This window comes from Symphalangus syndactylus, chromosome 14, assembly GCF_028878055.3.
Source record: "Symphalangus syndactylus isolate Jambi chromosome 14, NHGRI_mSymSyn1-v2.1_pri, whole genome shotgun sequence".
In the NCBI taxonomy this organism is placed as follows: Eukaryota; Metazoa; Chordata; class Mammalia; order Primates; family Hylobatidae; genus Symphalangus; species Symphalangus syndactylus.
The window spans coordinates 84,808,565-84,827,859 of NC_072436.2; the positions used below are offsets into that span (position 1 = coordinate 84,808,565).

General features: G+C 39.7%; 1 protein-coding gene across 1 annotated transcript in view; it reads left to right on the forward strand.

Annotated features, from left to right (window-relative positions):
• The first annotated feature begins 624 nt into the window (after nt 1-624).
• The window catches only part of EFEMP1 (EGF containing fibulin extracellular matrix protein 1), a 57,584-nt gene continuing 38,913 nt past the window's right edge, over nt 625-19,295 (forward strand). The window contains exons 1-4 of the mRNA XM_055242401.2: nt 625-781; nt 2,044-2,131; nt 6,259-6,307; nt 6,472-6,858. Coding sequence (XP_055098376.1) covers nt 2,051-2,131; nt 6,259-6,307; nt 6,472-6,858 — 517 coding nt within the window. The 5' untranslated portion in view covers nt 625-781; nt 2,044-2,050. The remainder of the gene's footprint in view (nt 782-2,043; nt 2,132-6,258; nt 6,308-6,471; nt 6,859-19,295) is intronic.

Sequence of the window (19,295 nt, forward strand, 5' to 3'; positions counted from 1 at the left end):
TTACATTCCACCAACAGCGTACAAGCGTTCCCTTTTCTCCATTCTCGCCAACACTTGTTATCATAAAGGGAGGTTTGAGAGACCATAAAACAAACCCTACCTCACAATTTTGTTAGTGCAAGTTCTATTTGGCCTGTTCCCAACAGTTAGCACACAGTAGGTGGCAAATATTTGTTGAATGGATGAATTCTCATTTTTCTCCATTTGTGGAAACAGACACCTCCTGAAAAAAAAATCTGAAAGAAAAGGTAAAGGAAACAGTTCTATGAATGGGGTTAATTTACTCTCCTAGCATTCACTTACTGGGAAAAAAAAGTAACAGCAATTTCTAGAACCCTCTGGTCTCTGAGGGAGATGCTGTGTTACCCTCCTCAGAGAACAAGAAAACGCACTAGAGAGTGGGAGCATCCCCAAGGCTGAAGCACACCCAGGACATCACATGTCAACGTGTTCTCTCTGGCCTGGGGTCCCCGCGAGTCTGGGAAACGAGGGGCTGGCAAGGGAGGGCAGGCGGGGGCGGCAGAGAGGGCCCCTGGAGCAGGAGGCGCGGACTTCGCTGCGCTGCGCGCTCTACCGCCGGGCTCGCAGCGCTTGGTTCAGCGCTTGCGCCTCCCTCAGCTCTCTCCTCCGCCCCCCTTCGCCCTCCCCCTTTCCCTCCCTTTCTCCTCCTCCTCCTGCCGCCGCGGCCGCTGCCAGACTTCGCCAGATCAGACCCACGGGGCTGCCCTCCCCTGCGCACTCCCCTCGCTGCCCGGGCCCGGAGCGCAGCGCGGCCGCGCAGGTAGGAGCCCCCGACTGGGGGTCGCCCCGAGCGAACCCAGTGCTCACGGGGCCGCGCGCGGGAGAGTAAGTGAGGTGGGGTGAGCTGAGGGGTGCTGAATACCCGAGAACTGCCCTGGACTGTGCAGGGTGTCTCTGGCAGAGAGGGAGGTGGAGGTGTGCAGCCTCAGAATGCGATCTGTCAGCAAGTGCGAGTACTCGGGTGACATCTGTTGGGATGGGCATGTGTGTGCGCGCCGACAACCAACCGGCAGGGCTTTGCCCGTAAACGTGGTTTTGAAAGTTTAGGGGACCAGTGTGCGAGATTTAAGCCGCACCTGGATTCCACAGGAGCTGGTTAAAAGCTGGGACGCTGAGCAGCAACAGGGGACCGCGGTGTTAGCTTGCTGTTAAGAAAGGGGACCTCATCTCCCTGCCGCGCCAGGCCGCCCGCCCGAAACTGGTACCTCGGGCTGCAGTGCGATCCCTGGTTCCGGTCCTAGGCAGCCTGAAACCGAAGGTAGCATGCCGGGGACCCAGAGACTGATAAGACAAAAGAGAATCAGTCGCTTTGGGCTGCCCCTCCACACAACCTGGGACTTTTAAACAAAGCTGTGCGCAGAGAAAGGCGTGGAAATGCCACTTTGAGAGTTTGTACTGGGGGATGTGAGAAGCTCTGAGACATGTGAGAAGGTCTAGTATTCTACTAGAACTAGGAGATTGCTCTCTGAGTTTTGTTTTGTTTGTTTAAAAAATAAAAAGCTTGAGGCCAAGGCAATTCATATTGGCTCGCAGGTATTTTTGCTGTGCTGTGCAAGAAACTTTGCTAGCTCAAGGTGAGCATACTGGGAAAGCCTTAAAGTTCTAGAGAATAGAGTTTTGCAGCCCCACCTCCATCCCCGGGGGTGTGGGATTGGGGGGCAGGAAATGCACCGTCCCCTTTGAAATGGATTACTGTTTTTTCCTTTCGACCCCCTCTTTCTGCAGCCTGCTTTGTAGGTGCAGTATAAAATGCACGCTGAATGTCTTTTGTGTGTAAACAGCGTAGCAGGATGGAGTAACGTGAAATGCAATTCTACAGCAGTTTTTACGTCTTTGCTGCCTCGTTCGTTGGCTACCCAGAAGGTTCAGGAGGGGGAGGGGAGATGAGAAAGCAGATTGGAAGTTGAGTATGGTGGAGCCTCAGCCTCTCCCACTCTCCCTTCCTCGCTTGTGCTCACTGCTAAAGTGCTACTTTCCCCGCAGCAGATACTAAACATCAGTTTGTCCTGTATTTTCTTTGAGATTCACAATGTTGAAAGCCCTTTTCCTAACTATGCTGACTCTGGCGCTGGTCAAGTCACAGGACACCGAAGAAACCATCACGTACACGGTAAGGGGTGATGGAATTTTAAATAAGTACGGTTCAGCGGGATTCTGTGACAAAAAAAAGACTTTGCACACCCCTGCCAGTGTATTTGGGCTATACTCTGCGGAGGGTGATAAATTAAACAACACTTCATTCATGCTTCATATCTAAGATTCGTTGTAAATTGCCCCCTTGATCCTTTCAAAAGTTCATTGGGCTCACCACCTAAGATAGCAACCAACATGTAATCATTTGTGCAAGGCTAAAAATGGGATCCGTTTAAAAACTAAAACCAAAGAAAGTTACATGTTTCCAAAACATTCAACAAATTAATGGGTGTGAGGAACTGGAAAACCTGGATTCCTACCACATGCAGATAAAACCAATACGTGCAGAGAAAGACTCAAGTCAAGTAAGAACGTTAAACACCATAAAGACACATGGCCTTCTTTGTGTACATGACATACATTCTCATGTAAGTGGCCTTTACTGAATTTATAAAGGCTATATATTCATTCTTTTTGTATAACTTGATAATTCTAATAAATAAAGGCAGACACACTTTATGTGTTACCAGGATGCATATTGGCTAAAGTGGTTTTAAAACGTAATGTGTGCAAGTCCGTTTTGCATTTTATTAGCATCTCTGATATTTCCAAGTAATATTTGATTAGTTAGTTGCATGAGTGTAACCAATGTTTAATAAAATATTAAAAAGATATCTGACCCCTCCCACTGCTACAAATAGCTGTGGTGAGAACAGAGAAGGACAGTACTGACTTCACTTCTGGTGAGTTTGTTTGCACCTCTGTTTTGTGTTTTCTTGTCTTTAATCAGTGTTAGGCAAATGACATTTGTCCTGGATTGGAATATGAAAAACACATTTTTCTACTGCTCCCAGTTTAAAATTAAGTAATCCTACTCGAAAGAATGTGAAAAATTTTTGAAAAGAAAACTCTTAAAAATGAACTAATGTCAATTACTGATAATAAACATTATCTCACTTTTTGGTACCACATTATCCCTAGAATGTTAGTATTCATCTGGCAAATGTTCCTTTCTGTTGTTCAGATCCACTATAAATAAAATAGCTTAATACAAATATTTTGTTAACTTCATGTTAAATGCAGTTGCTTCCTCTGCTGAAGATAAATAAAGCAAGAAAAATGAAGGCATGTGCTGTTTATCTTAAAATGAAAATGTTTTGTTATTCAGACTAAACTTACTGCCTTCTCAGGGAGCTAAATTTAAATTCACTACCCACTTTTATAATCATCTCATAAAAGATTTTACTTCTTTTCCAGTTGCTTATCTTCTATGCCCTTCCCTTTGCTAATCACCTAAATCTTACTCATTTTTACCAGAGAAGGCTCCCTGTGGCTTAAACATGATAGTTTTAAGACCGCTAACTAGGGTTCATTATTATTGTAACACATTTTCCAGATATGATACCGTTTTGTGCTAAGATTGGGCTTATTCTCCTTTAAATTTTGTATACCTAATGATTCATGGTTAAAGGACAAGATAATAACTATTTTTGAGTATCCTGCTGTGGAGACACGATCTGCTTTGATCCTTGCGGCAATGTGTAATGTAAGGTAAGTGGCATCGTCTTCCTTCTACTAATGGTAGAACTGAAGATCAGAGAGAGTGTCTAACTTGCTTAAGGCTGCATAGCCAAGTGGTGAAGCTAAACTCAGTCTAGGTTTACCTAATAGTACACTGACATTAAATGTCTAGAAGTAAATACCTAAAACAAACTGCAAGTCTTCTCTATTTACCATACAAATTATTCAAGTGAACTGCCATTTTTGCCTGGCTTGAAAGATACTTTTCAGAAGAATGGCTCGTATCCACAAAATAGCCTCATAGTCCTCTTCCATATTAATGATGGTGTCCATTCAGCTATTTACTCAACAAGTATCTGCATAAGCAATTCTCATCACTATTAAAAGAATTTATTTGTGTACTAAGAAAATTCAGCCCCCTCTTGGAGAATTTACCCTGGGAAGACAGTGTTGAAAACTACAAAGTTCCTAAGCAAGGACAAATGATACTATTATACAGATTATACAAATTGCCAAGGAAATAGAAAAGCAAGGAGGTGATTAATGTTGGTGCCGGCATATTAGAGGAGACAGAACTCTGCTGGTTCTTGAAGGAAGTGATGACCTTGGTTGGATTGATCTGGAAAGACTGAAGAGGCACCTGAGTCAGAGAGTGGCGTAATCAAAAGCTAGAGCTGAAAGCACCTGAGACCAATCCAGGTGGTGATAAGGTCAGATCAGCTGGAACTGGGTGGTGGAAAGAACCCAGAGATGGTGATGATGAGAGATCTGCAGGTCACTGTGAGGTCTCAAAGAGAGGAGCAACATAACCAAGAACACAAGAAAGATCACGGGGTCTGTATGCAGCATGTAGAGATGTGGGGCCTTGCCTACTCATGGGCCAGCAAAAGGCTTACGTCTACGTGGTAGACATGGTAGAAATGGACACAAAGTCAGCAGAGATGGAAGGAAAGTAAGTGGAGCATTCAGCACTGATGTTAAAGTTGGAATCCTGGGTTTCGAAAAAGGTAGTGGTACCTTGAACACTGTTTGGGAAACAAGAAAAAAATTAGTCTGAGAGACAAAGTGAATTTAGTTCTCACTCCAGTAAGTTTCAGACATCAGTAAAATATCTAAATGGGATCTCTGGGCTTCCATTCAGCTATTTCCTTGTCAAGCATCCATTGTGTACATAAGCAGCTCTCAGTTATATTAAAAGAATTTAAGTTTATTTGTTTGTTTACTCCACTTTTGCTCAATCCTTCCTTAGGTTTCTTCCTTACAGTGACTTTCTCAAATGAGCGTCTGATCAGATTGTCTTCTGAGCTTAAAAATTCTTCAGAGGCCTCTTATTGCCTATAGCAACATTTCTCAAGAAGCAGTTCCTAGACAACCTGTATGGGAATCGCCTGGGATACTTGCTAAGAATTTAGATTCCAGGCCCCCTACCCAGACCTACAGAATCAAATCCTTTGGGTGGGCCCAGGAATCTTCATTTAAACAAGCACCCTGAGTGATCCTTAGATACAATAAAGCTTGAGATTCACTGACCTTCAGGTTAGAATTCAGGCTTCCATTCCTAAAGAAAGGCTTTCTTGTTTTGGCCCTGCCTACCTCTGTAACCTCATCCTCCACCTACCCAGAACTCCTTGCAGCTCCTTCCCTTTTCAACAGTTTTATGCCTTTGTCACAATAGCCTCTCTTCCTAGAATTCCCACATTCACCTGGAAAAATCCTGCTCATCCTGTAAAGCCTGATTCACTGTCACCTCCTCTGTCAAGTCTTCCCTTCTGCCCTGCCATGCTCACTCGTGCTCCCGGGCAGAGTCCATCACTCCTTCCCACATACACTTGTAGAAGGCACCTGCCATCTTGCTGCAGCTTTTCTACCTATCTGTCTCCTCTTCTGGTCTTTGAGCTGCTTGAGGACAGGGACAAAGTCTGCACCATCTTTGCATCCCCAGGCCCTAAAACTGCCCAGTTTCAGAAGGTGATCCATAGGCTGTTTGTTCAGTAGGTGAACTAGAGAGGAGATTGAAGCTGGGAACTGCTAGGAGGAACACCTCTGTTCCTTAGGAGCTGAAGCTAGGGAGCAGGTCAGGGTGTGAGATGGAGGTAAGAATGATAACGAAAGCTAGGGGCTTGAATGCTGTAAGAGGATTTAGAGAGAGAGAGAAGAGTCCAGGGCTGGTTGGGGGCGGGGGCGGGGGAGAGGGTGAGGAAAGAGAGAGAATTTGGTCTTTTTTTTTTTTTTTTTAAACATTTACAATGTGGGAAAAAAGGCAGATTAATAAAGAGCAGTCAGAGAAGTTGGAGAAGATTAGTCTCAAAACAGAAAAGAAGATGGTACTGGGCAACTGTACCAAAAAGAACAGAAGAGTTTAGGCAGCTGATGATTGAGAATGGACCCCCGAAGCTGTCCAATGCACAGACTTGTCTTTTAAAAAAAAAAGCGATAGAATGTTAAACCACCCATCTCATCATATATCTAGGACTTTAGCACAAGGATTGTTGCCATAAGAATGAAGCTTTTAGAGTGATTTCTTAGGGAATGGACACACCAATTAACTGTCTCCTGGCCCCACCTTTGATGTTTTCTTCGCAGCAATGCACTGACGGATATGAGTGGGATCCTGTGAGACAGCAATGCAAAGGTGAGCCAGCTTCAAAGACTTCCCATGTGATCATTGCCTTCTGTCTCCATCTCTTGTGTCACTCTTCCTGTCCTGTGTTATACCAAAAAGGCATGAGCATTATATTTACATGTTCGATTTTTCCTTCTTAGAAGATTCCTGACTTATTTTATTACTGACCACAGATATTGATGAATGTGACATTGTCCCAGACGCTTGTAAAGGTGGAATGAAATGCGTCAACCACTATGGAGGATACCTCTGCCTTCCGAAAACAGCCCAGATTATTGTCAATAATGAACAGCCTCAGCAGGAAACACCACCAGCAGAAGGAACCTCAGGGGCAACCACCGGGGTTGTAGCTGCCAGCAGCATGGCAAGCAGTGGAGTGTTGCCCGGGGGTGGTTTTGTGGCCAGTGCTGCTGCAGTCGCAGGCCCTGAAGTGCAGACTGGCCGAAATAACTTTGTCATCCGGCGGAACCCAGCTGACCCTCAGCGCATTCCCTCCAACCCTTCCCACCGTATCCAGTGTGCAGCAGGCTACGAGCAAAGTGAACACAATGTGTGCCAAGGTAGGAATAACTTATTTTCCTAACCATTGAAAGCTTTTGCCCAAGTGCACCTCGTGGTGAGGATGATGATAATTCACATTTATTAAGGACTTCTTGCGTGCCAGACATCATGCTAAGTGCTTTGTCTGCATTATATTTAATCATCACAATATTCCTAAAGGGTAGTTGCTGTAGGTGTCATCATTGCTTTACAAATGGGAAACTGTGGCTTAGAAAGTTCATCAGTGCTTCCCAACCCTAGCTGCCCATATTTAGAGTCACTTGGGAACCTTTAAAACTTCTCCATGGCCAAGCTACACCCCATCCCAGTTAAATCACAGTCTCTGAGGTGGGTTCCAGGCATCGGCTTTTTTTTTTTTTTCAGTTCCTCATGTGCGGCCAAGTTTGAGAACCAGAGGTCACACAGGTGCTAAGCGCAGAGCTGACCTTCCAACCCAGGAAGGCGGGTGCCAGAGTCACAGCTGGCAAAAGTCGCCATCAGGTTATTCATTGGGGATTTGAAATTATGCTGTCAAGCTACTCTGCAGATGTACCCCTTTGGTTTCTCAAGTTTCTTTTCATCGAATTCGCCACAGACTTATTTTCCTCATTCAGAAATAAAGAAATGGGGCTCCTGCTTCTCATTACCTTGGAGGGACTCTTCCCCCACTCACGTTTATGTCTTTTAAGCTCTCATTTGACTCCATTTCACTTATATCACTTGCACCATGGCATCATCTGTCTAGGTTTTTCTGTTTATTTTCACAGAGCATACAGATCACTGTGTATTCTAGAAACAGCTGTAGGCTTATATTAGCAAAGTGATAAGAATCTGGGGCTTTGAAGTCATGTAGGATATTAGCTAACTGAACTGTGCTATGAGATTGTTTCCCTTTCTTTTTAGCAAACCGTTTCAGAGCAGCCTGGTGTGGAGATTTTGTTACTGAAGTGGGGCCATAGGAGCCTCCAGACTCCTTTCTCCCTGCCAGAGGCTGATTAGGTAGACCCCATAGTGCAGAGCTCCATGTCACCACCACATACGTGTATGGCACACATGGGCCAATGGAAAGGGTCCAGGAGTTCTTACTTTCTAACTGGTCATGTGTGAGGAAGAGAGCACCTTCCTCCCTTAACACCAAGGGTTTCAATAGAGACCACTGAGCTGCTACATTAAATGAAAGATGCATTTTTTTGTGCCCTGGGATGCTGCCCCTTATTCACTTGTGTTTAGTTTTATCTTCTATGTAAAAGATACTCAAATTTAAATGGCTTAAAAATGAAGCAAGGGGCTGGGCATGGTGGCTCACACCTGTAATCCCAGCATTTTGGGAAGTTGAGGCGGGCAGACCACCTGAGGTCAGGAGTTCAAGACCAGCCTGGCCAACATGGCAAAACCCCATCTCTACTAAAAATACAAAAATTCTCTATGAATGGTGGCACATGCCTGTAGTCTCAGCTACTAGAGAGACTGAAGCAGGAGAATTGCTTGAACCTGGGAGGTGAAGGTTGCAGTGAGCCGAGATCATGCTATGGCACTCCAGCCTGGGCAACAGAGTGAGACTCTGTCTCAAAAAAAAAAAAAAAAAAAAAAATGAAGTAAGGAAACTTGTCATGCTCTGACTCTTATGTATTTCATATTTTCTTTGTAAGTTTTAAGTACCCCACGTCAAGACCTAACCCATGTTGTGATGGTGTCACTTTTCAGAGGGTGCTTCGTATTAGCATCTGTTTTGTGTTACTGTCATGAGTCAGAATTCCGGTATTGATGATGAATGCTTCAGCATCTGCTTGATATTCTGATACTGAATTTAAGGATTATGTTAAGGAGATAAAATGATGAGGTTATTCTTATACATGTATTTGGGTTAATACTGATAAAAAAAAAAAACCTTGAGTTTATTTAAGATAGACCAACTTTTAATTGTGTTATTTAGTTATATAACTAGACTGGAAAGTTTGGTGGTATTTTTCCCAAAATCAAAACATTTTGCTGAAAAATTCTTAAGTATCAACTTTTATATACTGAATTATTTTGAATACTTTAGGTGTATACTGTAATAGTACTTGGGAGAAAAAAAACCAGATAAATGAATGAGTCATTTCCCAAAGTAGTTTGTAGACCGTCATTGACATTTATGGTTGAATTCAAGAACAATGCCCAGAACTAAATGAAGAGGTCCTAGAATAAAATATATTCAAGACTTACAACATGCATTGGTTACGGTAGAAACTGTACTGTGATGAATGAAAATAAAATCCTATTTAACTTTTGTCGAAAATATTTAGACTACCTAACAAAGTAAGTTACGTTTCACATAGTAAAACATTTATAATTCTTACTTCTTTGGGAATTTTTTTTAGTTATAAGCAGACTATTAAGTGCCTTGCTGATGGAATATGCTAAATACATACCTGTTGACTGTGTGCACACAGGTTATTTCCAACCCAAATTGTTCTGTGTAATTCAGCCAGTTTCTAAAATTTGGGATTGGTGTCTATACCATTGAAAGCAGGGTTAAAAGTTTTTTGGAAGGCTTAAGGCTTAAGTTGGATTTCTTCCCACCTCACAATTTTGCAAAGTGCCCATAAATGTGGATTTACTTAATTGTTGATAAAAGGGGGTTATTTCATATGATAACAACAGGATAATCTGTCTAGGGAATTTGACTAACATAAGTCAAGTCACACTTGTGCCCGTTTCTTATTGAGCTAATCAAACATGCAGTCCAGCTTCTTCTAATTGCCTGCAGATGTATGACATTCTCATTCCAGGCCAGCAGCACAAAATAATGTTTTATAACCAATGTGGAAGTATGGGGACCTCTGTTTAGAACAATAATGTGCTCTAAGGACCTATATTATTGACATCATCATGGAGTTCGAGGAGTCTTCTGTTTTAATAAAGATCTCCACTCCCTTTTAAATGTTGCATATTTATGCCCAGTAATCCAGACACATTTCCTATGGTCTAATGGATAGAATAAATGAATCTTACAGATGAGTCTTATTTGCACAAAAATTATTTCTTTTTTCTATGTATATTTTTTAGCAGGTATAGTTTATCATTATATAACCTAAAACTGAGAACATTTTAAATGTAAGAACTGAAATCTGTACTGTGTTTCAGTCTTCAAATCAATTGTGCCTTTGAATGTACCATACCAGTCACAGATGGCTTCTAAATAATTTAAATAATACCACTAGATATTTTAAATGCACACTATTTTATAAATATATCCTTTAAATAGCTGTCCATTTAACTGTTTAATGAAAACATGATATGTTTCTCCTCTTCATGTATTTTGGGGGGGGTTTCAGTTTTGTACAAAAACAAGGAGTTTGAAATGCAACATAACATTCAAAGATCAGGTCATAGTGAGCAGGTTTTTTTCAGGTAATTTTTTGCTAAATGAGGATCATGCTGTGGGAGCCAGTAACGCTGAGAGTTTCCCATGACTGACATTATTCTTGGCATCTATAAAATGAAGATCATTTCAGTGTTACATACCTGGAACCATGTATAGATAGAGTTTTCGAAATTAATTGTTTCCATTAGATATCATCTGCCTCAAAGACAACAGATACTCCTCTATACCAAAAAGAAGTTGAATGAATGGGGAATATATTATAATCTGTTGATGGCTCACCTTCAGTTTTCTACACCTTTATTGCATAGTCTCTATATAATCTTTCTCCTTTTTTTTGAGACAGAGTGTCACACTGTCACCCAGGCTGGAGTGCAGTGGTGCTATCTTGGCTCACTGCAACTTCCGCCTTCTGGGTTTAAGCAATTCTTGTGCCTCAGCCTCCCGAGTAGCTGTGACTACAGGCGCACAGCACCACACCCTGCTAATTTTTGTATTTTCAGTAGAGATAGGGTTTCACCATGTTGGCCAGGCTGGTCTCGAACTCCTGACCTCAGGTGATCTGCCCACCTCAGCCTCCCAAAGTGCTGGGGTTACAGGCCTGAGCCACTGTGCCTGGCAATAGTCTCTGTATAATCTTTCTAAAGGAGATGGAGTTAGAAATCACTAGATAAGGTTGAGAAAGGATTTTTTAAAATCATATGTAACTTTCTAAGATTTCCATTCTTGTATTAAAAAAAAAAAGTCATTTGGGAACTGACAAGAAAGAGAAAGCATTGATTGCCCTAATTGAAGAAACTTGTTTGTTTAATTGAACTTTAAAAAAATTAAAACACAGGGCATTTTGCATAGCTGGTAATTAAGCCACTATTAAACCCTGTCAGGACTTAGAGGCATGACTACTAACTTGGTAAAGAAACTGTGCCATGAAGAAATGAATTCAGTACGAATGCCCAATAAAGTTGATTGTAAAACTGAATCGAGTACAGTACCTGGCTTACATTGTATAAAGTATCATTGAGAAACACGGAAAAAACATACCCTAGGGTTTCTACCATCTCTGTCTACCAGGACTGTCCGGTTTCAAAACCAAAAGCTCCATGTTCCTGGAAATGCCTTTGTCCCAGGCAAATAGGATGGTTGAGCCCCTAGCATACCCACATAGCCAAATCGTCTGCACCTCACAGACAAGAGTGAAGAAGTCCTAACGTTAGAGCCATTTTTTCGGGTTGAGGCATTGCTTGTCCAGTGAGACTATTTTTACAATTTGTTTTGTACTTTCAAAACACAAACTGCATTGATTTTGAAGTAGTTGGACAGAGTCTTTCTTTGCAGTTGTCGGGATCCCATTTGCCAGTGTGCCAATGAGCAAGTTTCTACATTGTTTTAGATGTTTTATGTGTAGGATTCCTGGACATTAGAACCTGCACACTTAGTTATGTGTCATATGTGTCATACCATGGGAAAGTTAGCAATCTTTTCACATTCCCACCTAGAAAAAATTTCACCACACTGCCAAATTAAATACTATGTTTCACCTATAAATTTTTCAGTTTGCTCAAATTTTTATTTTTTCCAACTTCCAGCTATATTTTCAATCATTTTATTTTGTCATTATTACATGTGATACAGGAGTGATTAGAACACTAAAAAATACGTATTTGCCTCCTGTAAAGTCTAAAGGAACAAATTACAGTGTACATAGGGTTCAAATTTAAAAACCTCTATAGTCTCAGGCATCATCCATTTACATTCTACATATTTCTTTATACACATAAGAGTAACTAAACTACTCTTTCGAAAAGGGAATAAGTTATTATCTGTACATCTACCTTTGCAAAGAGGAATTGAAGTAACATATACAGCTTCTCAGATGCTAGGGATATCTTTCTTTGACTTCTTTCATTTTAAACTTAAATGATCTTATATCCAGAAGAGAATTAGAAAATCATAGTGTAACCAAGTGGCTTAGATACCTGGCATTGTCATTACCAAACAGCTTTCAAATACTGCCCTTTTGTTGATTCTCATTAGTGTCATTAGGGTCGCTGGCTGCATGGGTTAGTTTTGTGAGGAAATGCCTAATTTTTCTTCCATATAATTATACAGCCCAGTGAAGACCTGTGATCTCAGAAAATAGATATTTTGCAAGAGGAAGACTATAATTGAGTAAATTATGATGTTAACCTTAAAAAAAGTACTTTAAGCTGTAAGAAAAATGGGCATTTAGCCTGCTTACAGTTCTTCATTGTTTTTAGTTGTTAATTACCTCAAGCACCTGAAAATTCTCTAAAGTTATATAAATGGATAAGAGTTGAGTTTACAGGGGAGACAGTTATTTCTCAAATAAGCCGATGCAGTGTATAGAAGTAATTGATTTACTCCTAAAAAGAAATCTAGCATTGTTTCATAATTTACTTTTCAATATGCTGCAGCCATTGAATTTCTAGTCAATTTATGTCATTTTTAATATGCATTTGTGAACAGTATTTATAGGTATCTGATTCATACACAGTCAGAAAGTGTTCTTAAAATTGCTTCGTAAAAATTGAATGACAACCGTTAGAGGTGGAAGGATAGAAGAGGTCGGTATGATCACTCTCCTGCAGCAAGACTGTGCTACACACCTCTCTAATTCAGTGGTTCTCAATGTGTAGTCCCTAGACCAGATGCATCAAGCATCATCAGGTAACTTATTAGAAATGCAAATTTCCCACGTCCCACCCCAGACTGACTGAATCAGAAACTCTGGGGCCAGGACCAGCAATCTGGTTCTGGGATTATACTGTTATAACAATATATTATATAACATATATTGTTATAATAAGACAATTAAATATATTGTTATAACAATATAACTACATATAGTTATATAACATATAACTAAATATTATTTTAACAATCCCATAATATTGACGCCTCCTCAAGTCTGAGAACCAATGCCTTAACTTAATCTTAACTTCTGCTATATAAATCAGAGGGCGGGGTCAGAATACTTCACATGGGATATGGGAAGCAGTGAAAAGAAAACATCAAAAATATACATTCTGCCTCTAGGGTAAGTTGCTATTTCTATTTTACTTTTCTCACTCTTCTTACTGTCATCGCCAGTACTCCGATTCCTAAACATGGGTGGCCATGAGTAAGACTGTATCCCTGAACCAAGGACATGATGTATACAATCTAAAGGAAAAAGGGACATATTAACAAGAAAACATGATACACATGTCTATAAAACCTACAAATATGCAATCATATAACTATTCTTAAATTGTCAGTAGGTGAGACTCTAATTTTTGTTCTGGCTATGGCAATGACTGGTGCTAAGTGATACCTATATCTTCTATAGCGCTCCTCCTTAAGTTCATGGCACAAACTTGTGAGATGAGGCAATGCTGTTTGGCGGTTCGGTTTGTGTAGAACCACAAAAGAGAAGGAGATTGACTCTAACTTTGACTGTAAAGCATCCTTCAGTCACCAAAGTGATATGAGATCCTTTCAATATCAGATGCACAGCTAACCATCTCTTTCCATTTAGACTCTGTGAATATCAGATATTTGAAGAATATTCACATAAGCATCTTCTTTCAATTTAAACTTTATAAGAAATTTACTTCCCATCAAAGACGAGGAGGTTATTTTTAAGACTAGTTAACACTTAATCTGTGGAATGAATTTCCTCCTCCCCATTGAAGCAAGAAGAAGGAGATTAGAGTAGAATTGCAAGCCCGGGTAACTTCAGGAAAGTGCACTGGTACCGGCTTATTATTTATTTCTCCGGCAGGAAGTCTCAAGCTATATTCCCTGAAATCAACAAGTTGCCCCTTTTGTAAGGATTGTCTTTGCACTTGTTGAATTGCTGGCACAATTTTATTCTTTGAAACCAAAGAGTAAACAAAAATTTTCCCAATGTGTTTGATTTTACATGAATGTACAAATAAGTAATTCACACTGCATCTGAAATTCATTAGCATGTTGCTTTTTCCAGGAGGTAATTGCAAATTGCACATTCAAAATAAAACTGATCAAGAAAACTGCATTTCAAATATTGGCAAAAGAAAATGCTGTCATTGCAAAAATTTAAAAAGAATTGCAGGTTTGTAGTTTAAACTGAAATTATTTGTAAACATTTAATAAAAATGAAATGAACAAATGACATGAAAGGAAGGCTGAATGCCGAGCTATTAGCATAACTACAGATTAAAAGAAGAAACAGCTAATCAATGTATATAAATGTGTACTAAATAGACTAAAAACCTTGAGATTTGCACTAAGTCAAATTCTGAAACTTCAGCTACCTTTCAAATGATTGTACATCTATCCCAGTCCAGGGTAACTAGGCAGTATTGCAAGTGAAATTGATCAAATGGAACACAAAACCATTCCATTAGAGTTCAGTGAATTCAGTCAAATTTGAGAACCACTTTCTGTTGTAGCTTAATAGAGTCAAAGTAGAAGGAAGGAATGCTCATAGTCTTTAGGGAATTTGTAATAATTGTCCCATGAGTTATCAAATAATAAAAGAAACAAACAACAGTTCAATAAAGTAACATGGGATATCACTAGAAGTACATGATGAATTGCCAAAAGTAGATGTAAAACTAGTATGTGACACAGGTAGCACCACAATTTACTAAAATACATATTTGGACAGAAAAAGAAAACATGTTCTCAGAAATGTGGTTAAGGACAAAAGTCTGTTTCCTCCCTGGAATGGGGCATTTGGGAGAGAATGATGAGGGGACATTGGGAAATCTGACAAGGAAATTAGCATCCAAACATCAGAGGAAGTAATCATACTGTAACTGCACAGAACAAGTGAGAAGCATTGTATCATGTCCACACTCCATCTGTCCTAGAATGATTTCCCAGGAGAGGTCCCCAGAAACAGTGTGCTTCTAATTGGAATGCCAGCATGATAAGGTGGGGAAGAAAACCAAATCAGAAAGAACAATTGATGAACCACTTTGCAGAGCAAACATCTATGGCTGGTTCCATCCTCAGTAACTCCACCAAAATGCTAATGAATTCATCTAGCTCTGTCTAAACATATTCCAGAACTGCATTCTGTTTTTCTTATTATTGAATAGGCAATAAGTAAATGTTGTTTGTATAAATGAATAGATTTTAATCATAGGAGAACTAAGACTTAAACCATCCTTGAAAATAAGCTATCGAGTACCATGTGTGTATAAGGTATATTTCCCAACTATAAATGTTATACAATATTAGTGTGGTCCATGAGTAATTATTGAAAGAGACTGTTCTGTCCCTTTAACATGGAGGTCTCAGATACCTTGTCCCCGTTTTAAGCTTATGCTACTTGAAAGAAGGATTCATAAAACCTATTCTTTATATCCTGGATTACTAGGTTTTCTGTAAATATTAGTGACTAAACAGGTTGGTGTTATTCCTAGAGCAAGACTAGTAATTGGGAACACTAGAATTTTTTTTTTTATTTTCCAATAAGCCAGGGAATGCATTTCTGTATCAAATACATCCTTTCTCAGAAATCCCATGGTGAATAATGAAAATACACTTTGGTTGGGAAAGTGTTAATATTTATGATACTTGAGGTCAGATAATCATAAGGCTGAAAAATACTTTTGTTTTTATAATTTTATTTTTAATTGAAAAACATACATATTTATGGGGTGCAATGTGATGTTTTGATATATGTATACACTATGGGACAATTAAGTCAAGCTAATTAACATAACCATTACTTCACTTGTTTTTTTGCAGCGTGAATATTTAAAATCTACTTGCTTAGCAGTTTTGAAATATACACCATATTATTATTAACTATAGTCACTATGCTGTGCAACGGATTTCAAAATCTTCCTGTTTAACTGAAACTTTGTACCCTTTGATTAACATCTCCCCATCTCCCCCTATTCCCACCCTCAGCCTCTGGTAACCACATTTTTCCCTCTACTTCTATGAGTTTGACTTCTTCAGATTGCACATTTAAGTGAGATCATGCTGTAATTGTCTTTCTGTAAGACTAGAAAACATTGATGTGAGCTCTCTGATACTGTGAAGAAACTCAAGGCTTTTGATGAACTTCTGTAAAATAAGATCAAGGAAGAAGGACTCTGAGCAGTCCATCTTACCTTGGACATTTCCCTGGCTAGAAATTATCGTTCTCAAATCTGTTTTTAGAATCCAAGAAAGTCACTTAGTTGGGTACAGATGATTTAAAAGAAGAGTTTTCTGATCTTGTCCCAAAGTAGAGAAGCTCAAGGGAGCTAGATAAGTGAGAAGAAAAAGTCATAGCTCTCAGGAACCCAGGAAGAAAGAACAGAGCTTACTGAGAGCCCATCGAGAACTGATAACTAGCTGAGACTTGAACTGTAGGTGAAATAAGAGTGAAGTAGGGAAGGGAATCCAAGACAGCCATAAAAACTGCATGTGCTTTTATGGGTGCCTAGTTAAAATGAGAATCATGACAGAAGCTGGAACTGCATGTAGTTAAATCGTTGTGGGGAAGGTGGTGAAATAAGTTTTCACTCTAAACAGCCTTATGTGTTGCAAAGAATCTAATCCTACTCCCTTGAGTGAAGCCACAGAACACAATCCAAAGTGGGAAACAACTCATGGGGTCCAACTCACTGCCCACCTTGCAGACCAAGTCTGCCACAACCCAAATTAGGGAAGAATTTTTATTCAATGATGGTGTTAGATTTCCCTTGTGAAATATTTTGCAGCAAAGCCCTCCTCTTGTACATACATTCACACCAGCATGCCATTAAATTAACATTTTTACTGTTTTCTGAAAACTTACATATCCCAATATTTTCTAATATACCAGAATTACAAAGGGCAGTATAAGTCTGTTTTTCAGAGTTTGCTGTTGAATCCTCAGGATCGTATTTTTACAATTTGTAAATGTGTGATATCAAAAGATCCCACTTCTAAAAAAGAAAAGAATATCCCAAGAGAAATAACTAAAAGACACTTTAGAAACCTGCTTACGTAGGCTAAATACCCCTTTTCTTGCCTAGTTTATTCTAGCTATTTACACCCACACATGTGCATACATACAGATACCTATTCAAGTACATGCCTATACACATGCATATGTACAAACATGTGCACACACCATTATTTTCAGTAGGAAGGTACCATGTACCAAAATGAAACTGATCAAAGTTGATGATGCTTCTGAAATGACTGAATGCAGAAAGAGGTTTCCTCTCATTATTCCTGTAACATTAACACTGGAAACTGCTTTCTGAATACATGTGTTTACCTATCACAAGAGAACAGGACACCCTGGACAGTTAACTACACTTTTTGCTGAACAAAGAATTGTGTTAGATGGATTAAATAGAAAGGGTTGACAAAAAAGAAGTGAAGGTGCTCAGGTATAAACTCTGAGGCTTTGTAATCATATACTTCTGCAGCAAGATGATCATTTCATTACTAATCTTTCTCAGAGATTTGCCTGGATTTCATCCTGACCCACTATTTTATATTGAACAACTTAATTTTTGGCAAAATTGACATTTTTAATGAACTATCATTTAAGATGGATTAAAAAATGACTTATCTGGGGCTGACACTGAATCTCCAAGCTTTTTCATTCTTCAGACGTTGGTAAATTATATAGTCAGGAAGTAGTCTGAAATAGAATTCCACTCAACAAGCAAGGCAGAAAATTCCAGTCATTCATGATGAATTAAACTTTACAGTAAAAGCTGTGGGCACCTTTTGTTAAAACAGTTCATGACCTGGAATATCAGAAGAATCTTAATCCAGGGAGCCAGAAAAAAAAGTCCTCCCATACAAGCTGGTAAAGATGAAGGGTTTTGGCCGGGCATGGTGGCTCACGCTTGTAATCCCAGCACTTTGGGAGGCCGAGGCAGGCAGATTACTTAAGGTCAGGAGTTCGAGACTAGCCTGGCCAACATGGTGAAACCCCATCCCTACTAAAAATACAAAAATTAGCTGGGCGTGATGGCACATGCCTGTAATCCCAGCTACTTGGGAGGCTGAGGCAGGAGAATTGTTTGAACCTGGGAAGCAGAGGTTACAGAGAGCTGACATCACACACTGCACTCTAGCCTGGGTGACAGAATGAGACTCCTTCTAAAAAAAAAAAAAAAAAGATGCAGGGCTTTGTTCTGAACTTCAATCATATGACCTCCTTCCTTCAGTTATTGTCGTGGGTCGGGGGGTAAGCTAATGGTAAAAAGAAACTAAATGGAAGAAGGAAATTTAATTGTGGTGCAATTTAAGCAGCTAATAATAGTTCTGTAAAACAGGAAAGATTAGTTAGTGAATAGCTCATTCAAAAAAATGTTAAATAGCAAAACTATTGTAAATTAGAGATCAACTCTAAGTAAACTGAAAAATATTTTCATTGATTTTTCAATTTAAGCAGAAAAATGGATTGTGTAAGCATGCCAGAGCAATAGTTTCCAATAAACCAAGGTATCACAGAAGGTTAATACACCAAATAGACTATTAGAATATCACTCTGTTAGAAAAAGAGCTTATACTATCTAATTTCATTGTAAAAACTTGGCCACAAACAGTATTAGGATTCTAATAGAGCTTTAAAGAATTATTGAAAAATCAGGCTGGGCGCGGTGGCTCACACCTGTAATCCCAGCACTTTGGGAGGCTGAGGCAGACAGATCACCTGAGGTCGGGAGTTCCAGACCAGCCTGACCAACATGACGAAACCCTGTCTCTACTAAAAATACAAAAATTAGCCAGGTGTGGTGGCGTGCGCCTGTAATCCCCAGCTACTCGGGAGGCTGAGACAGGATAATCGCTTGAACCCAGGAGGTGGAGGTTGCAGTGAGCCGAGATTGCACCATTGCACTCCAGCCTGGGCAACAAGAGCGAAACTCCATCACACACACACAAAAAAGAATTATTGGAAAATCTGTTTATAGTATCAAAGTCAGGAACAGGCAGACTTTACACATTACCAGAAGTATTATGAACTTATTATGAAATTTTCTTAGTAAAATACATAGTTTCTGGTTTCAGATTAAGGGAAAAGTTTATAGTGACAAGAGAAAATCAGGAAGACCTTACTAAAGAAGATTACAGTAATTATTTAATTAAAAAGGTGAA